We start from the raw sequence: 23,350 nt of genomic DNA, 5'->3' as shown, positions 1-23,350 counted from the left end.
GACCGTCGACGGCAAGGCTCGGGATTCCCGCTATGCAGCGCCCGGAACCCGACGCCTAACACACAGTGAGGAGGTGGTGTGCGTGTGGGAGACGCTGAATGTCCGGTCTGTTAGGTATGACGCAATCCAAGATAGGGCCAAGTTTGTAATACCAAGAGATGAGAGGGTCTGTAGTAATAGTGAATGGTCCACTGTGTCAAAGGCAGAGGACAGGTCCAGGAGGAGAGGACAGAGTAGTGTCGCTTGGCCTTGGCAGTTAATAGGTCATTGGTGACCTTAGTTAGGGCAGTTTCAGTGGAGTGGTGTGGTCGGAAGCCAGATTGTAAGTGGTCAAGGAGGGAGCAAGAAGAGAGAAAATGACATATTTAAGCACGTTAAGAGCACACTAGACAAAACACTATATAAATATATGGTTATACATATACAATGGTCAGATAAGCAAATACAGGAGGTAGTACAAAAAGTATAAGCAGATGAAACATGTCAGTTACCGGTTTGATGTTTGACCATGTGAGCTGGACCACATGGGAGTGAGGTCTGCCAGCTGTTTACAGTTCCTTTCAACATGTTACATGACGCGACCCCCCTCAAACGTGAACAGCAAGCAAAACCAAGCAAGAGGCAGGATATGTCCTTACACAAGCATTTAACCCCTTGGTTATTCACTCCCTTTTCTGCTCCCAGAATGGTCCTAATCCCCCTACCCTAGGTTTTTGTTGCTAAAACTCCAAAACCTATGAAGGATCATAACTTCCCAATTGGAGGTCATAGGGCAGCGGTTTTGAGGTCATTGGATCCCTCAAGCTTCTACAAGCTGTTCTGCATCTCTACACAACCTAGGGTGCTAGAACAGAGCGAGACCCTCCAATTCATTCCAGAGACCTTGAAAATGTAACCGGTATACAACTAGGTTGTACAATAGCTCCATAATATCCTTATGAAATTCTGACTGGGGAATTAGAATGAAGCATTTACACAGTATGGACCTCAGGGGGTCATCCTGTCATGAGATCTTTAGTACAAGCTATGTTGCTGGGGGTGTTTTATTTTTATTTTTGAAAGTGATAAGGCTGGACCACCTGCTGAGCCAGGTGTCCTGTTTCAGCAGCACATTTTGAAGGAGGATTGTAATCTCAGATATGATACAGTTGATGGGCATGGCATTAAATCTCCTCCCCCAAATTCATTAAAAATAAAGTTGCAATCATATTCCATCAAAAAGTCACTGGCAAATATTTTTTTCTGTAATTTATTAATAAAAAATGAGTATAAAAGCGAAGTAATAAAATGTTCCAATGTAAACATGACAACAATCAATCATTTTTAACAATATGTACTAATAAATATATATACACACACATTACTAGTGTACATACTGATAGAGTAAAGTAAAATGTCAGTGGGACCAGCAGGTGTAATCATCTATGAAGACACACAGTACTAGAACATTGGGGACCGACCACACCCCATAATAAATATCAGTTGTGCTGTAGATGTGGATAATTTTGTGTCACCCAGTATAAAAGTCAATAAAAACTTAATAGTTGTGTGGTTGAAGATTAGTAGATATATTAATACTTAGGTTTGCCTGTGTTAAAATGTTTTCAGCAAAACTGCAAGAAGTTATGATCAGTTCAAACGCAAGGTGACAAATCAAACACAGTCATTAAAACAAACCAGTGACTTTGAAAATGAAGGCCACCATGTTGTAGAGCAAAATGAGCTGAACAGATTGATATATAGTTTTGTGGGAAAAGATTCTGTAGAACTATTAATTAATGATAAAAATCCACTGATCATTGTAGGCTTAGGAGTCCAGTGGGCTGTCCTAAGTCTAGAATGATTACATACAATATTGTTAATTTTACTAAATTGTTTCCCACAAAACTATGTATCATTCTGTTCAGTTTATTTAGCTCTAAATCATAGTGTCGGTAGATTGGACTTCATTTTCAACATGCCGGATTCTGTTTAATATATCAAAGTGCAAATACAGACCAATGTCATTCTTTCATATTAACTATTTTATCTACTCCCTTGTGGCACATACTAATAACAGCATGTCAGTCTTTAAGAAGCTGAGATACAGTCCCTTAAAGTAAATGTAACACAGGCGACATGTTATTATTCATCTTAATAGGAAAGGTTAATATTTAAATGTGTTACCAAAAATGCATTAGTGCCATTACATACAAAGCTACATCAACTTTGTAAAGATAGTTTCCTGGTCAGTCTTTCAACTACTAGTTATAGGCAATTTGGTGTATTTTTGGGCATATCAATGCCAGTGTTTTAGAAGTCACACCCCTTTGTGGTCATTTCCCATCCCTGAAATGAAGTGCTACTTTCTTGAAGGTTTCAGGGAGGTTCCTCAAGGTTAGCCAACATACTTACAGGAGTCTAGGAGGTCTTTCTTTTTTTCTGGGAGCCTCCTGGATATTTTGGGAGAGTTGGCAGGTATAGAAAAAGTTCATGCTATTAGGTAATGAGGGTAGATCTTCCTAGCATCTATACTCTTTCCTGGTACCTCTACTCTTTCGTGGCTCTTCTACTTTTTCTAGACATCCTTACTTTTTCAAGCCACCTCTTCTCTTTCCTGGCACCTTTAGCCTTTCCTGGCACATCTTCTCTTTCCTGGCTCATCTATTCTTTGCTTACACCATTAAGGCCCCTTTACATTTAGCGATGCACCAGCGATCCGACCAGCGATCCAACCCGGTCAGGATCGCTGGTGCATCGCTAAATGATCGCTAGTGAGCTGTCACACAGGCAGACCTCACAGCGATGCAGCAGCGACGCAGCGCACGATACTCACCTTTCACACACAGCGATCCTGACGTCCTCCTGCCCGCCTCCACGCGTCGCTCGTCGGCCCCAGCAGGAAGCGCCCGACGAGAAATGGAGCTGGACGTTCTCGCGCGATCAGCGATGGACAGCGGGGGAGCTGGTCGGAGGTAAGTATCACACATAGCGATATCGCTAGCGATATCGCTATAACGTCACAAAATCGGTGAAGTTATAGCGATATCGCTAGCAATATCGCTATGTGTAAAACCCCTTTTAGTCTTTCCTGGTATCTCTTCTCTTATCTGGCTCCTCTATTCTTTGCTTACACCTTTAGTATTTTCTTAGTTCCCTAGAGTTGGGCATCTTCACTAATGTCTACAGATGCTTTCTTACTTCAGTTGCCTGGTCAATATGCTCACTACATACATCACCAGTATATCTCCCTTTATAAACTCAGGATCTAGTGTCTAGAAGTTCTACATCTCCAAGGGATGGTGCGCTAACACCTAACTCCCAAAGTACCCGACTGAAAGGGCTGAAAGCTACTGTAAGTGGTATCGGAGTTTGCAATATTTCTGGAACTGGAATCCATGTCTCTTGGAATACGTCAGAGTCTATCTCTTTGAATAGATCATCTGGCCTTTGAGAAAGGTAGTCTTTAATTTGTGGTTGCCATGTGTTCTTCAGTTTTTGATCTTCAAAGGAATCTTGTTTATTCTCTGGTTCTAGTTGTTTCAGATATTCCAGGCTTACATTAACCTCCATTTTCTCAACACAACTCTGGGAATTTCCCCTATAGGGAGTATCGATATAGCTGCTCGGACGCTTGAGGGTTGGGGAACCTGTTGATAGGCTGATACCACTGTCTTCTTCTTGGAGACTTTTATCGGGGATTCCTTCTTGTACGGAAACCCTTGTCTCATGCTCTTTATCTGAAGATTTCTGCAAGAACGTTGGAGAATGTTTTAACTTGTGTATGAACTGCTGACTTCCAAACCCGCTGTCTGCACTGCTGCGCATGGGAGAGTCTCGTGGCTTGGCCATCAGATGATCTTTCAAACTAGTCTCCCAGCATAGAATGGTTTCAATAACGGGAGAGGGAGGTTTATCCATCCAAGACCAACTTCTTTGAATGAGAGACTTCTGGAGAGAGAATACATGACATAATTTTAGGGATGAAGGTGCAGGTACTATGCACTATGCCTAATATAATGGTGAAGACGCACATATCGGATTTTTAAATGACCATATTGCCATCGTATTTTCATATCTTTATTAAAATTAATGCCCAACCGTGTCTCTTGTGACCTGCACTATCTGCATCATATACACTGTGTCCAGAATTATTAGGCAAATGAGTATTTAGATCACATCATCCTTTTTATACATGTTGTCCTACTCCAAGCTGTATAGGCTTGAAAGCCAACTGCCAATTATGTAAATCAGGTGATTTGCATCTCTGTAATGAGGAGGGGTGTGGTCTAATGACATTAACACCCTATATAAGGTGTGCTTAATTATTAGGCAACTTCCTTTCCTTTGGCAAAATGGATCAGAAGAGAGATTTGACGGACTCTGAAAAGTCAAAAATTGTGAGATGTCTTTCAGAGGGATGCAGCAGTCTTGAAATTGCCAAACTTTTGAAGCGTGATCACCGAACAATCAAGCGTTTCAAGGCAAATATCCAACAGGGTCGCAAGAAGCCCTAGAATTGAGAAAAATCAAGCGTGAAGCTGCCAAGATGCCATTTGCCACCAGTTTTGCCATATTTCAGAGCTGCAACGCTACTGGAGTATCAAAAAACAGAAGGTGTGCCATACTCAGGGACATAGCCAAGGTAAGAAAGGCTGAAAAACGACCACCGACAAGAAACATAAGATAAAACGTCAAGACTGCACCAAGAAATATCTTAAGACTGATTTTTCTAAGGTTTTATAGACTGATGAAATGAGAGTGACTCTTGATGGGCCAGATGGATGGGCCCGAGGCTGGATCAGTAAAGGGCAGAGAGCTCCACTCCGACTCAGACGCCAGCAAGGTGAGGTGGGGTACTGGTATGGGCTGGTATCATCAAAGATGAACTTGTGGGACCTTTTCGGGTTGAGAATGGAGTGAAGCTCAACTCCCAGACCTACTGCCAGTTTCTGGAAGACACCTTCAAGCAGTGGTACAGGAAGAAGTCGGTATCTTTCAAGAAAAACATGATTTTCATGCAGGACAATGCTCCTTCACATGCATCCAAATACTCCACAGCGTGGTTGGCCAGTAAAGATCTAAAAGAAGAAAAAATAATGACATGGCCCCCTTGTTCACCTGATCTGAACCCCATAGAGAACCTGTAGTCCCTCATAAAATGTGAGATCTACAGGGAGGGAAGACAGTACACCTCTCCGAACAGTGTCAGGGAGACTGTGGTGGCTGCTGCATGCAATGGTGATCGTAAGCAGATCAAGCAAAGGACAGAATCTATGGATGGAAGGCTTTTGAGTGTCATCATAAAGAAAGGTGGCTATATTGGTCACTGATTTTTTGTTTTTTGTTTTTGAAAGTCAGAAATGTTTAATTCTAAATTTTGTGTTGTTATATTGGTTTACTTGGTGAAAATAAACAAGTGAGATGGGTATATATTTGGTTTCTATTAAGTTGCCTAATAAATCTGCACAGTAATAGTTACCTGCACAAACAGATATCCTCCTAATGTGGTTCAACTATAAAAACTGGGGAACATGATCTGGTCAGTCTTTATTGGCTGCCATGCATAGAATAAAAGTTGGTCAAAATGGACCATATTGACTATTACGGCTGGCCATCACTTGGAAATTATTTTGTACCAGTTAAGCCTTTTGATGGTTCAATTTTTCATATGAATCATCCAGCTTAAGATACATTGACTTTATCCTGGCTTTACGCTACTCATACAAGAAATGCATTTGTATGCCAATGATCTGCAGTTCAATATTTCATGTCAAAGGCCATCTTAAGTTTACAAATATCTACCGAGAACCATGCAAAATTGTACAAAATGTCCCACACATAAGCCATGTTAGTGATTAATGACCAATGTCTGAGACAATGATCATATGTATGTTCCAAAGTGTAGCATATTTGCTTATTTGCCTATATTTTAGGCTAAATTGTATTTTTGTAATAGGGTCTCATTAAACATTTTGAATTGTTTGGCTTCTGTAGCCTCTATGTATCCCAGGACATAGAAGACTATATAATAAGTTACCAAAGAATCGATTACTGAATGGTACCAGGGTCTCTAACCATTATAAAACCACCATATGGTGGGTAGAGGAGTCACTGTATCCATGTAAGCCCTATGAGGTCAATTGACATGGCATTTTAGACTCTTTTCTCCAATATTCTGTATAATGGGTTATCCCGAACATATTTTTGGCTTATATTTTGGAACAAAACTGTATATATGCATAGCCTTATCATCCATCAACTCACCAGTGTCTTAGGGGTCTTCACGACTCCACGGATGTACAAACAGATGAAGAAATTGACACAGATCAATAGGACCAAAAAGCTCAGGATACAGGCAGCCAGTAACAGCAGAGTAGTGTTTGCCAACCCTATGAAGACACAGGAAGAGTAGGACGTCAGTGAGTGGTAGTCAGGAAATCATCTGCGTACGAGATCTTGCATCATCCATGGGATTCTAAAAGATTACTTCTTGTGTATTTTTTTACACTATGCCAAAAATAAAAAGTAAAAATACCGTAATAAGTATTTATGTCATTATAAGTTCATTTTTACAATATATTATAACGCCTGAATACTAACATAACGCAAACTTTTTGCCCACCTTGTTCTTGTACAAAATTGTTGCAGCCTGCTGTGTTGAAAAGTTTTACTTTCTCCATCGCTTCATTGGGGGACACAGGAACCATGGGGTGTATGCTGCTGCCACTAGGAGGCTGACACTATGCACATAAGAAAATTAGCTCCTCCTCCGCAGTATACACCCCACCGACTGGCACTCAATTAGTCAGTTTAGCTTAGTGTCAGTAGGAGGTGGACACGGGTCTTTCATTACACTCCTATCTACCTCAGCGTGCGTCGTTCCCTTGCAGGTTCCGGAGGGATACAGAGTGAACAGTCACATCTGTACTCCCACAAATAGACTATGAGTACGGCGTGTACTGCCACCCCGTATCCTCATAGGTCTAGCCGGCAGGATCAAGACCATGACAAAGATCCTAGCCTCTGCCTCCCACCCACTCGCCCACCAGAGCCTGTCGGTAGATGGAGGCACGGACGTCCGCTGAAGAGTACGGACGCCATATTTCCTCTCTGGATGTAAGGTATTTTTTCCCTTCCTACAGTGCGGCTCCCTGAGTCCTAAGTCAGCAAGCGCTGGCTTAGGCATCGGACGTTACGGCATCTCCAGCCCTGCGCTTTCAGAGCGCCGCGACAGTGCGGCCTGGATTTAAAGTGTACCTTTCCTTCCAGGGGGCCCAGACGTGACAGCGCAGCTCCATGGGTCCTAAGTCAGCAAGCGCTGGCTTAGGCATCGGTCGTTGCGGCATCTCAGCCCTGTGCTCTCACAGCGCCGCGTCAGTGCGGCTTGCGATATACCTCCGCGCCGCACCGCGCCCCTCTGGCGGCTACTGCTTCAAATTTAGGCCCTGGCTTCTATTTGGGCCTTGTGCTGGGCGAGTCCACGTCCCCTCATTCGGGCGGGCTTTCTCCCGCCCGTCTAGTACCTCCCACCGCCACATTAAGGGAACCAGAGGCAGAGAATGGTTCTGCCCACTCCCCCCAGCCGTCCTATGGGCCTCGAGCGGGTCTTTTACAGGGGGAGCGTCCAAGCGCCGCTGTTCCGCCCATCTTATCCTCCGGCAACTTTTGCCGCCCATTACTTCTGCAGAGGGGAGCGTCCAGGCGCGGTTGTCCCGCCCATCTTCTCCACTTTTGCCGCTCATTACTTCTGCAGAGCGCGTCTTCTCCAGGCAGCTACCATTTTCTTCAGCCTGAGAGCCGGTTGTCTTCTCTGTCCACAGGAGCCGTTCCCGACTGAGCCGAGCACATAGCTGGAGGTTGCTCCACAGGTGCCATGAGTAGCTCTGCACTGCAGACTAACACCCTCCTCAGCCCTTGGTCCCCTAACCGTCTGGCACCACTTAGTGGGTTTGCTCAACATGTCTAATTCTAAGTCGCTTCGCTCTCGCCCCCCAACTTCCTCTTCTTCCTCAGCTGTGGTCAGTCACTGCATGTTCTGATTGCAAATGCAAATTTCCATCAGGCCAGTCCTCTCCCCTCTGTCAGGACTGCAGCAACCCCATTGATCCCACCGCTCAAGAGACGCCGGCTGGCCCAAGTGAGAGTGAGACCCCTATTCCAGAGTGGGCTTCCTCTCTTTCTTAATCCGTGGCAGATCTCACCAAGGTGTCTCAGACTCTGGTTTCCGTACTTGATAAGTTGCCCCTGCAGACTTCCGCAGGGCCCAGCAGGCCACAGGAAGCTCCGGCTGAGCCTACCAACACTAGCCGCAAAAGATCCAGACAGGGGCGCCGCTCCGAATCATCTTCTCGCTCCGTCTCGCCCCATAGCCCACTACAGCGGCCCGGGTCGGCCAGATCTTCTTCACCTGAACCAGGCGAAACTTTCTCTCGCCACCGCTCCCAGGGTTTTTACGAAAATCACGGCAGCGCTGATGGCCATTTTAAGGATCAGAGGTCTCGTGCTCTTCCCATACCTCGACGACATCCTAATCAAAGCTCCGTCCCTGCCACAGGCTCACGAAAGCCTCGCCATCGTTTGCGGCACCCTTTCCCGATTCGAGTGGATTATCAACAGGAAAAAGTCCTGCCTGATCCCAACGCAACGTCTTGTGTTTCTAGGCCTACTTTTCAACACCCGTCAGGCGAAGGTTTTCCTTCCCGAAGAGAGGAGAGTAACTCTCTGGCGGGATGTTCGCTTGCTTCAGAGTCCTCGGCTCTCTTCTCTCCGTTCAGCCATGAGAGTCTTAGGGAGGATGGTAGCAACGGCGGAAGCGATTCCCTTCGCCCAGTTCCACTCGAGAACACTTCAGCAGGCCATTCTGGCGCAGTGGAACAGATCAGTGTCCTCCCTAGATCGTCCAATCCGACTCTCGCTTCGAGTCAGACTGTCCCTCAATTGGTGGCTAACATCACCTCTCATCTCCCAAAGCTGGTCTTCCGGTGCATTGGCAGGTGGTGACGACGGACGCCAGCCTCCTCGGCTGGGGTGCGGTATTTCGCCATCTGATCGTCCAAGGGCGTTGGTCGTCGCAAGAGGCAGCCCTCCCGATCAACGTCCTGGAGATACGGACAATTCTTCTGGCCCTTCTTCATTGGCACAGGCAACTCAGGAGTCTGCCAATTCGGATCCAGACGGACAATACCATGGCGGTGGCATATGTCAATCACCAGGGAGGGACTCGGAGTGTCTTGGCCTTGGCTGAGGTATCCAAGATCCTTCATTGGGCAGAGGCCTCAGTCTCAGCGATATCCGCGATACACATCCCCGGCGTGGAAAACGAGGCCGCCGACTTTCTCAGCCGCAATAGCCTCGCGGCAGGGGAATGGTCCCTGCATCAGGAGGTCTTTCATCAAATTTGTCGGCGATGGGGATGCCCGGATGTGGACCTTATGGCATCCTGTCTGAACAGGAAGGTGACTCGGTTCGTGTCCAGAGCACGCGATCCTCTCGCGGTAGGTGTCGATGCTCTGACCATTCCTTGGTCACAGTTCGCACTCCCCTATTTATTTCCTCCCCTTCCTCTTCTCCCCAAACTGTTGAAGAAGATCAAGGCAGAAGGGGTGCCAGTCATTCTCATTGCGGCAGATTGGCCCTGGCAGGCTTGGTTCGTGGACATCGTCAACCTTCTCGCGGATGCGCCTTGGAGACTTCTAGACAGACTGGATCTACAGTCCCAGGGTCCGATCTGCCACCCCAATTCTCGGTCTCTCAATTTGACGGTGTGGCCATTGAGACCGCGGTTCTGAAAAAATCGGGCCTGTCAGACCAAGTAATTTACACCATGATCCGTGCTAGGAAACCGTCTTCTTCCAGAATATACTATAGAACGTGGAAGGCCTATTTTGGGTGGTGCGAATCCAATCGCATTTCGCCTATGTCTTTTTTGCTCCCTTCTATTCTGGCTTTCCTCCAGGTGGGCCTGGACGCTGGACTTGCCCTTAGTTCCCTAAAGGGCCAAGTTTCGTCTCTTTCCGTGCTTTTCCAGAAGTCATTATCTTCTCGTTAGCAGGTCAAGACCTTTCTGCAGGGGGCAGCTCACACAGCACCGCCTTATCGAGCGCCCGTAGATCCTTGGGATCTAACTCTAGTCCTAGAGGCCCTACAACGTCCCCCCTTTGAACCTCTCAGGGAGGTCTCTCTATCCTTTCTCTCTTGGAAGGTTTCTGGCCTTTCTGGTGGCCATTACTTCCATCCGGCATGTCTCGGAATTGGCGGCCCTTTCTTGTCGCCCCCCCTTTCTTGGTGATTCACCAGGATAAGGTGGTACTGCGACCTCAGCCTTCCTTCCTCCCTAAGGTGGTATCTGCTTTCCACCTGAATGAAGACATCGTTTTACCTTCTTTTTGCCCGGCTCCATCTCATCCCCGGGAACGCTCCTTGAACAGACTGAACCTGGTCAGGGCCACAACGGTTTATTTGGCTAGGACCGAGGCGTTCCGGAAGACAGACTCCCTTTTCGTCATACCGGATGGTGCACGAAAGGGCCTGCCGGCCTCCAAGGCCACTATTGCTCGCTGGATTAGATCGGCAATCTTGGAGGCTTACCGGGCCAAGAGCAGAGTGCCTCCTCCAGGGGTTAGGACTCACTCCACACGGGCAGTGAGTGCCTCCTGGGCGGTGCACCACAGAGCTTCGGCACTGCAGCTTTGCAAAGCTGCAACCTGGTCATCTGTTCACACGTTTGTGAAATTCTACAGGGTCCACACCTACGCTTCGGCGGATGCCAGCCTAGGGAAAAGGATCTTGCAGGCAGCGGTGGTGAGTCCGCTGGCCTGATGGAAGTTTGCTTTCCCTCCCCAGGGACAGCTTTAGGACATCCCATGGTTCCTGTCCCCCCCAATAAAGCGATGGAGAAAACAGGATTTTTGGATTGCTTACCATAAAATATGTTTCTCAGAGCCTTCATTGGAGGACACAGCACCCTCCCATTTTTCACAACTTCGGTCATTAGTTTTGTGTATTATGGTTATGGTTGAGTTGTGTGTTTGTTCTCTATTCTACTACTTCTCCTACTGCTTTCTCACTAACTGACTAATTGAGCGCCAGTCGGTGGGGTGTATACTGTGGAGGAGGAGCTAATTTTCTTATGTGCATAGTGTCAGCCTCCTAGTGGCAGCAGCATACACCCCATGGTTCCTGTGTCCCCCAATGAAGGCTCAGAGAAACAGATTTTACGATAAGCAACCCAAAAATCCTGTTATTTTCCACTTTCTCTCCATGTCTCTTCTCTGCCCCCTCCATTTCTCACACTTCACCCCCCAACTATGTCACTGAACCCCAAGCTCCCTCCAGCATAATGCAGAAAAACCTTTTGGAAACTTTTTGTAAGATGTAATTTGGCAAATATTTGCCTCCCTATTGAGAGAACGCACCCCTTCTTACACTTTTCCTGCCCTCCTAATCCAGAAGTGCTTGTTTCTGCAAGCTTCCAGGAATATTTTTGCAGATTGGAAAGAAGTTCTCACTCTAGAGTCCAGGAGGTCTCTTTATTCATGGACCCTCCTGGACTTTTCGGGAGTGTTGGCAAGTATGGAATAACTGCCTTGATACATTGATACATAAACCAACCTCTGTCCTACCTTGTTCCGGAAGATAGATGCAAATCTCTGAAGATGGTTCTCCACGGTTCTGACGTGATGCAATTACGGGTTGAACACTCAAGCAATACTCATTCGACCTGGGAAGGTTGGTGATACTGAAACTTTCTTCATTCTCCAGGTGCTGAAACTAATAAGAGCAAAAGTAAAATGCCGGAAACCGACTAGAACATAAGTGAATAGAACAGTGCAACTAATAAAAATTTTGATCCAATTGTAAATATTTAAGCCTACAGTTTTCAATGGCTTTGCAAGAGGCTTCAAGAACCTTTTAGGGTGTGAAAATATGTGAGAAGATCGTGGGAGGCTTACATCATAGCAGACTTCCTGGTAGTGAATGCTGAACCTGAGAACAATTCATTGTGGTAGAGCTTGGTTACAATGGTCTTATTCCTGCCTGCAACATGTTGATACAAACTTCTTCCTAAAGACCAAACCAATGTGCAATTTTTGACAGTGTCGACTATGGCAGCTACTATCTGGAAGGTATCCATTAGCAAGGAGCTGATCGTGGGAGAGTAAATGATCTGAAATTCCGAACAAATATCAGTCAATGATGCTTATGGGAAGGCGACATATATTCTGCTTTGGGATCTGGAGACACCTTAGAGCATAGAAAAAATCAAATCTGTCAAACTATACAAGTGTAATTAGCTGAAACTAATTCCAAGAGATTTGCTTATCTCTAGTGGTGGCACATTCTCTCTACCACATAAGTAAGACCCAAAAAAGTCATAGAATCATAGAATCGTAGAGTTGGAAGGGACCTCCTGGGCTATCTGGTCCAACCCCCTGCTCAAAGCAGGATTCGCTAAATCATCCCAGTCAGATGTCTGTCCAGCCTCTGTTTGAAGACTTCCATTGAAGGAGAACTCAACACTTCTCGTGGCAGCTTGTTCCACTCATTGATCACTCTAACTGTCAAAAAGTTTTTTCTAATATCTAATCTGTGTCTCCTCCCATTCAGTTTCATCCCATTGCTTCTAGTCTTTCCTTGTGCAAATGAGAATAAAGTTGATCCTTCTACAATGTGACAGCCCTTTAGATATTTGTAGACAGCTATTAAGTCTCCTCTCAGTCTTCTCTTTTGCAAACTAAACATTCCCAAATCCTGCAACCTTTCCTCATAAGACAGGGTTTGAAGACCGGTCACCATTCTGGTCGCTATTTTCTGAACTTGCTCCAGTTTGTTGATGTCTTTTTTAAAATGTGGTGCCCAAAACTGGACACAATATTCCAGATGAGGTCTGACCAAAGAGGAGTAGAGGGAAATAATGACTTCACGTGATCTAGACTGTATGCTTCTGTTAATACATCCTAGAATTGCATTTGCCTTTTTTGCTGCTGCATCACACTGTTGACTCATATTCAGCCTGTGATCTATTAGTATACCCAAGTCTTTTTAACATGTGCTGTTGCTTAGCCCTATTCCTCCCATTCTGTATATGCTTTTTTCATTTTTATTGCCCAGATGTAGTACTTTGCATTTCTCCCTGTTAAAAACCATTCTGTTAGTTGCTGCCCACTTCTCCAGTTTATTTATATCTTTTTGAATCCTCTCTCTCTCTTCTCTAGTATTAGCTATCCCTCCTAGCTTTGTGTCATCAGCAAATTTAATCAGTTTACCCTCAATTCCTTCATCTAAATCGTTGATAAAGATGTTGAACAATACAGGACCCAGGACAGAGCCCTGTGGTACCCCACTTGAGACATTCTTCCAATTGGATGTGCAGCCATTTACGACCACTCTTTGGGTCCGATCACTAAGCCAGTTATGAATCCACCTAACAATTGCCTTGTCCATTCCATACTTAGTCATTTTTTCAATAAGGATTGTATGAGAGACTTTGGCAAATGCTTTGCTGAATGGAGCAAAACATACTCACTTCTGCACACCATTCAAAGACACAAAGGACCCTATTTTCGTCATTATGGGGGTCCCAGTAGTCAGACTCCAATGCATTTAATAAATAATTTTAATGGGATAATCCATTTAAGGGTCCCACATCAAACTGACAACATGGCAACACAGAGACACATATAGTATAGACATCTCTCAGCAGAGTACTACTAAATAATTTTTATTTTTTAAACCTGGTCATCTCGAGATATATCGTGCCAAAGATGATTAAAATGATTGAAATTTTGACTTTATCAGAGACATGAAGGCATATATAAAAGAAGGTGGTGAGTGGGGGTCATTGTGCTGAAGCTTGCTTTCATGGTCATATCTTCAAGTTGTACTGAGTTTCCAGGAACCATTGGGAACGAGCTGATATACTAGAAAGGTGGCATGACCATACGCATGAAGAAGGGAAGGAAATGGTTCCAATCGTGAACTTTTCTTGTGGCAGTAGTAGAGGAAAAGGGGGCTTTCAAAAGTCTCTACAGTATACGTCAATGTGCTGATTTTCCAGGAACCTTTGGAAACAAGGTGATATGCTAGATAGGTGGCCAGACTCTAGGCAAAGGGCAGGAACTGGTTCCAATAGTGAACCTTTCCTGTGGCAGTAGTAGAGGAATAGGGGGCTCTCAAAAGTCTCTACAGAAAACGTCAATGTACTGCTTAATTGCCATTACCCTCCACATCAGAATATTTTTCTGTGCTTGCTTCCGCTTTCACAATGTGGTATCTTTTATGCGATTGGTTGTATCTGATCAGTGTCTAGTAAAGCCTTTATACAGCATAATCCAAATTTATCTTTTCATTTAATTATTTTTTTTGAAATTTCATAAATGCAGCAATCTCTAAGAAATGTTGAACTTTGCACGTGTTTTAGCACTTACCGTGTGATTATCTTTGGTTCTGCGGATTTGTACTTTATAGATGCGGACGTACGGGAACACATCCTTGTAGTCACGAGTAATGTTGTTATTTGTGACCCTGGGTAAAGTGAGCTCAACATGTAGTGAGGAGCCATTCACAGCAAGAGCTACCAATGGCGGGGGAAGGGTCACTGTGTGAAAATCAGAGGATAATTGGTTATTAAACTTGTTAGATACAATCGATCCTCAATAATGGATTTTTGATGGTAAAGAACATGTAGTTTTGCAGTTAGGCCGGGATCACACTACCATATGTGATGTGAGAAACTCTCGCGAGTCTCTCGCATAAACACCCGGCGCTGCTGCGGGCACTCAGGAGCGGAGCTGCATGGAAATACATGCAGCCGCAGATCTGGTCCTGAGTGCCGGCGGCAGTGTCGGGTGTTGATGCGAGAGTGTGATCCCGGTCTTAAACCAGCCTTCATTAATGAGCACCTCTCTTCTTGGGATAAATAAGCGTCTTGTGTTTGTACATGAGGAATAACACTATTACTGGCCATGCAGGCTTTATCTCTAACTTTCAGTTGTTTCCGAGCTAGTGGGTGGGGAGTAGCTGCTATGGTATTTCCCTGTGGCACCTGAGGAAGGCTGGATACAGGAGAAACGCTTTATGTTTTTCATAAATTTTATTTTTATTTATATAATTTTTTGAGGGTGAGTCTCTCTCTTTTTATTCATGGGGCAGCAATTATCACCTGAATATTCTCTCCTATACATAGCACACAGACATGAGGGATTCCTGCTCTCCTGTCTCTTTGCAGCACATGATCAGAAGCAACAGCAGTATAGTGGACATTATACAGCTGTACTGAGCAGTGTAGCTGTGAGTCCAGCATTATGGTAAGATAAACTCTTACCAGAAAGCTGCATCACAATCTGTTTGTTTCACTATCTGGCAGTTCTCAAACTCAGCTTCTCCTCCTATTTCCTCCATACATTGCAATAGGCCTCTGTGCAGTTTGGATTTTAGTTCATGATGAGTTCAGGAGGCAGGGGGAAGGGAGGAGGAGAAAAAGTGGCTCATAAGTGGAGAAAGAAGCCGATTTCTCTGATAACATATAACATAAGTTTCTTATATTCACTTGTCAAAGAATATATTAAAATCCTTGAGGTTCCTCATATCTGCCCTCCGTTTTCCCTTTCATGCATCATTTGTCATGCGAAGATGGGGAGATAGCATTCAAACCTGTCTTTATGTAAAATGCAATGTACAGCTATGTGAAGCAGATTAATTAAAATGTGAGGATTCTTCTTTATGTTCAGGTGACTGAAGAGGATGTTTATTATCAACAGAGACAGGAAAAGCCTTATTAGGGTCTGATGTGGATCAAAGAAGATATGATATCCTTTACAAATAGCCATGGTGACAGTACAATGAGAGAGCAGACAGTATAGCTCTGAAAGAAAATATGGAATATTGGATTTTCTATACATCCAATATTAATGTGACATTCATTGTTGGCAACAAGATAACTAGGCAAAAATACCCATATTTTTCTCATAATTATAACCCCCACCAAAAGGCCCAAAATCCATAGGGGCCATTTGACCACCAGCAGCTAGGTCATACTTGGTCTCCACAAGTAGATAAAATCCTGTCGTGTCCCATCAGTCGTGGCCTTCTGTGATCGCACTATGAGGAGTTATTACATAAATTGAGCTGGGCCCTTGTGAGGTCATCACGGAGGGGTGTGTGGGTCTGATAAAAAAAATCAATCCCAAGTATCATCAGCGTTCGTGCAGAGAGCTACATATCGTGTATGTATGTATGCAGGGTCCCTGCCTATCGACAGCCAAATCGAAGCGCTCTCCTGCTAAACTGAATCGTCTCTGTGATCGGTGTAATAAGTCTCCTGTTAATCCCTTTTATTTTATGTAACTGTTTTGGCTGTATTGTTTTGTCCTCCTAGTAAAATCTTTTGCATATTTTTCATAACACTGCCTCCCTTTGAATTAAATATAAAATATAAAAGTTCTGTTCCTTCTGTTCTGTAAACCACACCTCGAAGTGAAATCTACTGTAAATGGTGTCTAATCGACCGAAACAGATTAGGGTGGTGGCGAGTAGTCTGCGGTTATCTGAGAGTTGGCTGTGGCCGTACCGGGGTGTGTACACATATTCCATATGTTGGAATCCAGAGATGTATATGCCGCACGCTCACCGTTAATTTCCCGATAGCCGGCTTAGTGGTGCAAACAGGCTGTGGCCTTCTCCGTTGATTGTTGGTCAATTGTCCGGACAATAGACGGTAGCAGAGAGCAGTTTGCTCCAAAAATCACAGTGGGTGGTACTCATGACCTTCCCAGCCTGTGATATCAGGGATTTGTGGGATTAAGAAAGTCCTGACAAATATTGTATCCCCGACACTTGCACTATTGATTTATGGAAAGTTTGTTGCAAGCAAGAAAATGCACATTGAACGCTGCTAACAGTTAATCAACCCCCTTTGTCTCCAAAGTGTCACTTTGTAAAGTTTCTTACAAAGGTCACTAAGTATCCAAGATTTATACAGTATGAAAACACCACAGAGCGAATCAGTTACCTTCACTGAATTGGTATCGTATTGATCGAGCCCACTTTGATGTCTGATTTCCAAGAACACTCCTGACCCTTCCAAAATATCCTAAGCTCTTGGGCAAGGTCTCCGCTGTGAGATCGCAGTATCGGTGGCTAATAAAGTGGCAATGAGACACATGGGTCCAGTTGGAGCCGTAACTTAAAAAAAAGGGGAGAAATGAAATTAAATTGAGCATAGTAAATAAAAGCTGTAACTTAAAATACATCGTCGACGCCAATTGGCTGCTCGTTAGACTTTCCCAGTTATCCCTGGGTAACTTCTATCCATTTCATTAAAGATGAATTGTGCACGTGCAAAACACTCTGCAGCGGTGTAACTTTAAGTTTGTTGTCACCTATGCAAAATATCCAAAAGGGCCCCCAAATATGGGGCTTTACTAATATTGGTCTCCTCATATAGGCCAAAGAAACCTTCTGGACCCATTAACCTCCAGGATCCCGGACATGACTGCAACCTCTGCACCACCTATAGTTATGCCCCACCAAAGCCAAGCAGCAGGGAATACTTGTGGAGGTTAAGCTGACTAGTTAATGTCTGGTTTATGGTATTGACTTTGGTACCATTTTGCTGCTCTCTAGCTAGTCGGTCTACAAAATCTTCCACATTCTACTCCTGCTCATAGAGCAGTGGGAAGCTGGCTGCTGATTGGAGAGGAGAGAGGGGAGAAAGCATTTATGTAATTAGGGAGGGCAGATCAGTCAGGATGAAAATAGGGAAGAAAGCACATTATCCTTCATAAACTCTGTGGCTATGTGCACACATTGAGTAAATGGATTTCTACACCATTTCTGCATTTCTTGGCGGGTAAAACACAGCTGCAAAAGCATGCATTTTTTATGTGTTTGATGCATTTTTGCCCTGTGTTTCTTTGACCGATTTGAGTGAGGTCAATGATGAAAACCGCTGGCAAAAACGCAGAGAATCGACATGCTGCAGATTATTTTCTGCACCAAATCTGCAAGTCAAAAATACTCAACGTGTGCATGATAGGTTTCTCAATCACTTTGCTGGCATCAGGATTGCTGGCAAATCTGCATGACAAAAGCACACCAAATCTGCAACATGTGCATAAGCCCTATAAGGGAAATCAGTACAGGAATGAAGCTGTGCTAATACATGAGAGCTAGTTAAGACTGCAACATCTTAAGCACACTGCCCTCACATCTAGCACATATTAATGGGATTCAGTCTGAAAATTAATGAAAAGAACATTGTGGCATGAAAATTATTGCAATGTTTTAACAAAAAGTAATCACAAACATGTATAAAAATATTTTTTTTCCATATCAAAGATGCACATGGAGATGGAATTATTTCCTTGAAGAATACTGTTTGTTTTCATTCTTGTGTCATGGTTTACCTGAGGTTAAAGATTTGTCCATACTATCTTTTTCTTACCTCATATACTGAATTTCATACAAGATTCCATAATTGGTTTTGTGATGGTTCCAAACTAAAACATGGTGAAAAAAATCCATTTGGAAGGTGACATTTATAGGGGATGTGAGATTTTCTCCTATGAAGAAAACAAAGTGTTAGCTTTCACTGCATTGATATCAGAATATGCATCATACAGTACATAGTCAGAGCCTGTTATGGTTTTGATGTTTGAGCATGTGAGATCCACACACAATTTATAATGACGAGTTGCTGTGGGATTTGTTGCATATCCACGATGAATCCACAGAAAATCTGCATTTGCAATATACAGAAAAATCCTCCGAGTACTTACTGCTTGCAAATCTGCACGGAAAATCGTCAGCATTTCCATTCCATCTGCACAAAAGAATAAATAATCCAAGCAATTTGCACTCTGTGTTTTCAGTTTTGCCTGGGGTGTTGCTTTAGTGAACCTGTCTGGATGATTTTTCTACAGAAACTAGTATTATTGGAATCATTCAAGTGCAACAATACAAATGATGCCTCATTTACTGTAATCTAATGAGAAATCAAGCTGTGAACCTGCATGTAAACCAGCCTGGAAGTGCATTGGGGGCGTGTCAATGTGCACTTCAGGGCTAATTTGCATATGCAGCTTCTAAGCTTGATTTCTCACATCAGTTTCCAACAAGACAGATATCATCGTTGGATCAGGACCTATACAATCGTACCACTATTTTTATTGGTGAAATCCTCATAACAGATTTCTTTTAACTTTCCTTCTGTCATCTCTACGTCCTTTTTCTAAACAGAAACAACACAACTTTACAGGACGTCCCCGTACTCTTTGATTTGTAATGAAGTCATTCAAACAACAGCGGAAGCTGCAGCATAAACTATCAATGTCTACAAAGCAAATGATGTGACGTGCTGTATCACTTGTGGCTTTCCAACACTGGAAATGTAATGTTTCTAAAAATGTTACTGGCGTCATGGAAAAAAGGATTTTGTTATTTTGTATTTGCTAATTGTTAAATATAAACCAGCTTCTCCACCATGACAGATCAACTCTCCACTCTTCTGTCAAGACTAGATCACATCTCACCATTTGCACGCTTGACCCGCTGCCGTCCCACCTCATCCCTAACCTCGCCACAGTCTTCATCTCAACCCTAACACATCTCTTCAACCTTTCACTTGCAAAGGGTGTGTTCCCCTATTCCTTCAAACATGCCTCAATCACACCCATCCTCAAAAAGCCCTCCCTCGACCCATCCTCTTTGTCTAGCTATCGCCTGATATCTCTTCTCCCTTATGCCTCAAATCTACTGAAACAGCATGTCCATCCTGAACTGTCCTCCCACCGCTCCTCCTGTTCCCTCTTTTACCACTTACATTCTGGCTTTCGGCCGCATAACTTAACTGAAACTGCCCTAACTAAAGTCACTAACGACCTACTAACTGCCAAGAGCAAGCGACACTATTCTGTCCTCCTTCTCCTGGACCTGTCTTCCGCCTTTGACACAGTTGGCTATTCCCTCCTGTTACAGATTCTCTCATCTCTTGGCATCACAGATTTGGCCCTATCCTGGATCTCGTCATATCTAACAGACCGGACATTCAGTGTCTCCCTCTCCTACACCACCTCCTCACCTCGCCCTCTGTCTGTCAGTGTTCCCCAAGGCTCAGTTCTAGGACCCCTACTCTTCTCCATCTACAACTTCGGCCTGGGACAGCTCATAGAACCCCACAGCTTGCAGTATCATCTCTACGCTGACAACACACAGATCTACCTATCTGGACCTGATATCACCTCCTTACTGACCAAAATCCACAATGTCCGCTATTTCAGCTTTCTTTTCTGCTTGCTTCCTAAAACTGAACATGGACAAAACAGAATTCATAATCTTTCCCCCATCTCACTCTACCCCTCCACCACACCTATCCATCAATGTCAATGGCTGCTCACTTTCCCCAGTCCCGCATGTTCAGTACCTCGGGGTGATCCTCGACTCTGCGCTCTCTTTCAAGCCACATATTCAAGCCCTAGCCTCCTCCTGCCGACTCCAACTCAAAGATATCTCCCGGATCCGTACATTCCTTGACCAAGAAACTGCAAAAACCCTAGTGTATGCCCTCATCATCTCCCGCCTCGACTATTGCAACCTCCTACTATCTGGCCTTCGCTCTACTACTCTTGCACCACTCCAATCCATCCTATACTCTGCTGCCTGACTAATTCACCTGTCTCCCAATTACTCCCCAGCCTCTCCTCTCTGCCAAGCCCTTCACTGGCTTTCTATTGTCCAGAGGCTCCTCTTCAAAACCCTAACTATGACATTCAAAGCCATCCACAATCTATCTCCTCCATACAAATGTGACATGGTCTCCCGGTACTTACCTACACGCAACCTTCGATCCTCTCAAAATATCCTTCTCTACTCCTCTCTTATCTCTTATTCCCACAACCGCATACAAGACTTCTCCCGTGCTTCCCCTATACTCTGGAACTCTCTACCCCAACACATCAGGCTTTCGCCTACCATGGAAACCTTAAAAAGGAACCTGAAGACCCACTTCTTCCGTCAAGCCTACAACCTGCAGTGATCCTCAGTCTACTCAACCGCCACATGACCAACTCTATCCTCACCTAGTGTATCCTCACCCATCCCTTGTAGACTGTGAGCCCTCGTGGACAGGGTCCTCTCTCCTTCTGTATCTGTGTGTGCCTTATATTGCATATGTTTTTGTACTTGTTTATATTTGCCTTTTCACATGTAAAGTGCCATGGAATAAATAGCGCTATAAAAATGTATAATAATAATAATAAGGAATAAATGGCGCTATAAAAATGTATAAAATAATAATAATATTGGAGCAATAAGAGCCGATCTGCAGTGCCCGCCAGCGGTTGCTACACACTGAATGGTTGCAAATAACAGCTGATCAAAGGAGCCTCAGAGGTGCTCATCTGATCACTTATCCTATGTGTGTCTGTTGTAAACTGACGACTCCTTGGCTTATTTGCCTGTTCTTTGACAGAATTAGGGAAGTATACATTGTGGCTCTGTGTCATCGATCCTGCGTGGGGTTTTCCATTCTTGTACTATCATCAGTATGTAATCATGGTACTCAGATGAGTGATAGATACTGCGGTTATGGAGTTCAGTATTATACCATTATTATTCCCTGCCATTGGATTAATAAAATTATCTTCTGTTATACTGTATTGTGACCAAAATGTCTATTTCTAGACATTATATTCACTACACTGTATCTAATCTACAGGAAGTTCTAGCCCTTATCTATCTATCTATCTATCTATCTATCTATCTATCTATCTATTATGTATCTGATCTACAGGAAGTTCTAGCTACTATCTATCTATTTATCTATCTATTATCTATCTATCTATCTATCTATTATGTATTTATTATCTATCTATTATCTATAGCTTTATTATCTATCCATTATCTATCATCTATCTATTAACTATCTATATATTAATCTATCTATTATCTATCTATCATAGCTATTATCTGTCTATCCATCCATCCATCTATTTATTATCTATCATCTATTATCTTTCTATCTATTATCTATCAGCTATCTATCTATTTATTATCTATTATCTATGTATCTATCTATCTAATATTTATCTATCTTCATAGTTCTTAATTCCTTGACAATAATAACAGTAAATGTGATTAATTAAGAATTCAGAAGTAATTACCTTTGGAGGGTGACAGCAGACACACCGCAGCACTGAGAAATGTCACACATCCGAACACGAAGAGCCCCAGCTTTGCCATAGGGACTATCTCTCATCGCTTAGTCATAGGTTGCTTCTAAGTCAAACTCAACTTATGCCTCCTGATACTTCCTCATTTTCTTCCACGCCTTGGAGGAGGTGTCCCAATATCCCACGCAAGGAAATACCAGGGGATATTTTACAGACCTCTGAGAAACAAAGATGAAGTTTCTAAGCTAAAGCAATATCTGTGTACAGGGACTTCCTCCAGTGTGCGGGGCGTACAGTATGAAGATGTGTCTGCTCCACTGTATGATATACGAGGAGCATACAGCGCCTTCATCTAATGATACCTACAGTATATATATATAAAATTGAATGTATATATGTGTGTGTGTATCACCAACCAATCACGAAGCATCTTTCATTTCACCAGAGCTGTTTAAAAGAAGCTGAGCTGTGATTGGTTGCTATGAGCAACAGTTTTCCCACTCGACAACACCTCAGCAGACACTGACATGGTGGGAGAAATCTAGCATCCCCGGGAACATAAGCTCCCAGCCATTGTCTGCCCCCCAGAAAGGAGCAGAGAGCACATGAAGGAAATGAATCACCCCCTCCCTGCCCATATACCCATCACACATCCTCCATCCCATAGGCACATCTTCCCTCTTAAAGGGATCTCCGGTATGGAAGTTAGGGCAAATCCCTCAACACTCTGCTACTGACCCCAGGCCTCTCTTAAAGGGATCATTGGAATGGAAGTTAGGGCAAATCCATCCAGCGATTTGGTTTTGACCCCAGGCCTCTCTTAGGGTATGTGTACACGCTGCAGATTTTGCTGTGGAGCCGCAGCGGATTTGGCCCTGTGGATTCGCAGCAGTTCCGCAGACAGTTTATAGTACAATGTTAGCCAGTGGGATTTAAAATCCACAGTGCACATGCTGCCGATTTTTCCGTGCGGATTTGCTGCGGTTTTAAATCCACAGCATGTCAATTCTTTCTGCAGATTCCGCAGTGGTTTGCCACCTGTTCCATTGTCCAGGTGTCAATCCGCAGGGGAAAACTGCTGGCAAATCCACAGGAAAACTGCAGGTCACTTTACCTGCGCGGTTTTACCTGCGGATCCGCACGGAAAAATCCGCAGGTGATTCCGCAGCGTGTGCACATACCCTTAAAGGGATCCCCGGTAT

The 23,350-nt window shown here is 44.0% G+C and overlaps 1 protein-coding gene across 1 annotated transcript; it reads right to left on the bottom strand.

Moving 5' to 3' along the window:
* Window positions 1–1,233: 1,233 nt before the first annotated feature.
* IL10RA (interleukin 10 receptor subunit alpha) lies at window positions 1,234–22,301 on the bottom strand. The gene is made up of 7 exons (XM_073585243.1): window positions 22,140–22,301; window positions 18,425–18,542; window positions 16,991–17,163; window positions 14,409–14,578; window positions 11,604–11,751; window positions 6,247–6,371; window positions 1,234–3,930 (listed from the first exon to the last, which is right to left on the bottom strand). Exons 1-7 carry the CDS (start codon window positions 22,216–22,218, stop codon window positions 3,241–3,243), a joined length of 1,503 nt encoding a protein of 500 aa, XP_073441344.1. The 5' UTR covers window positions 22,219–22,301; the 3' UTR covers window positions 1,234–3,240.
* Between the last annotated feature and the right edge of the window lie 1,049 nt (window positions 22,302–23,350).

This window comes from Dendrobates tinctorius, unplaced genomic scaffold (genome assembly GCF_039654945.1).
Source record: "Dendrobates tinctorius isolate UK_male_01 unplaced genomic scaffold, ASM3965494v1 ptg000086l, whole genome shotgun sequence".
NCBI classification, from domain to species: Eukaryota; Metazoa; Chordata; class Amphibia; order Anura; family Dendrobatidae; genus Dendrobates; species Dendrobates tinctorius.
This window is presented reverse-complemented; position numbering and strand designations above follow the sequence as displayed.

Excerpts from the sequence above, each read along its gene's own strand:
- IL10RA (XM_073585243.1), bottom strand. The coding sequence starts at position 22,218 with ATGGCAAAGCTGGGGCTCTTCGTGTTCGGATGTGTGACATTTCTCAGT. Across the intron at positions 11,752-14,408 it reads GAACCAAAGATAATCACACG|TTTCAGCACCTGGAGAATGA; the intron begins GTAAGTGCTAAA and ends TGCTCTTATTAG. Across the intron at positions 6,372-11,603 it reads CATCTATCTTCCGGAACAAG|GGTTGGCAAACACTACTCTG; the intron begins GTAGGACAGAGG and ends GTGTCTTCATAG.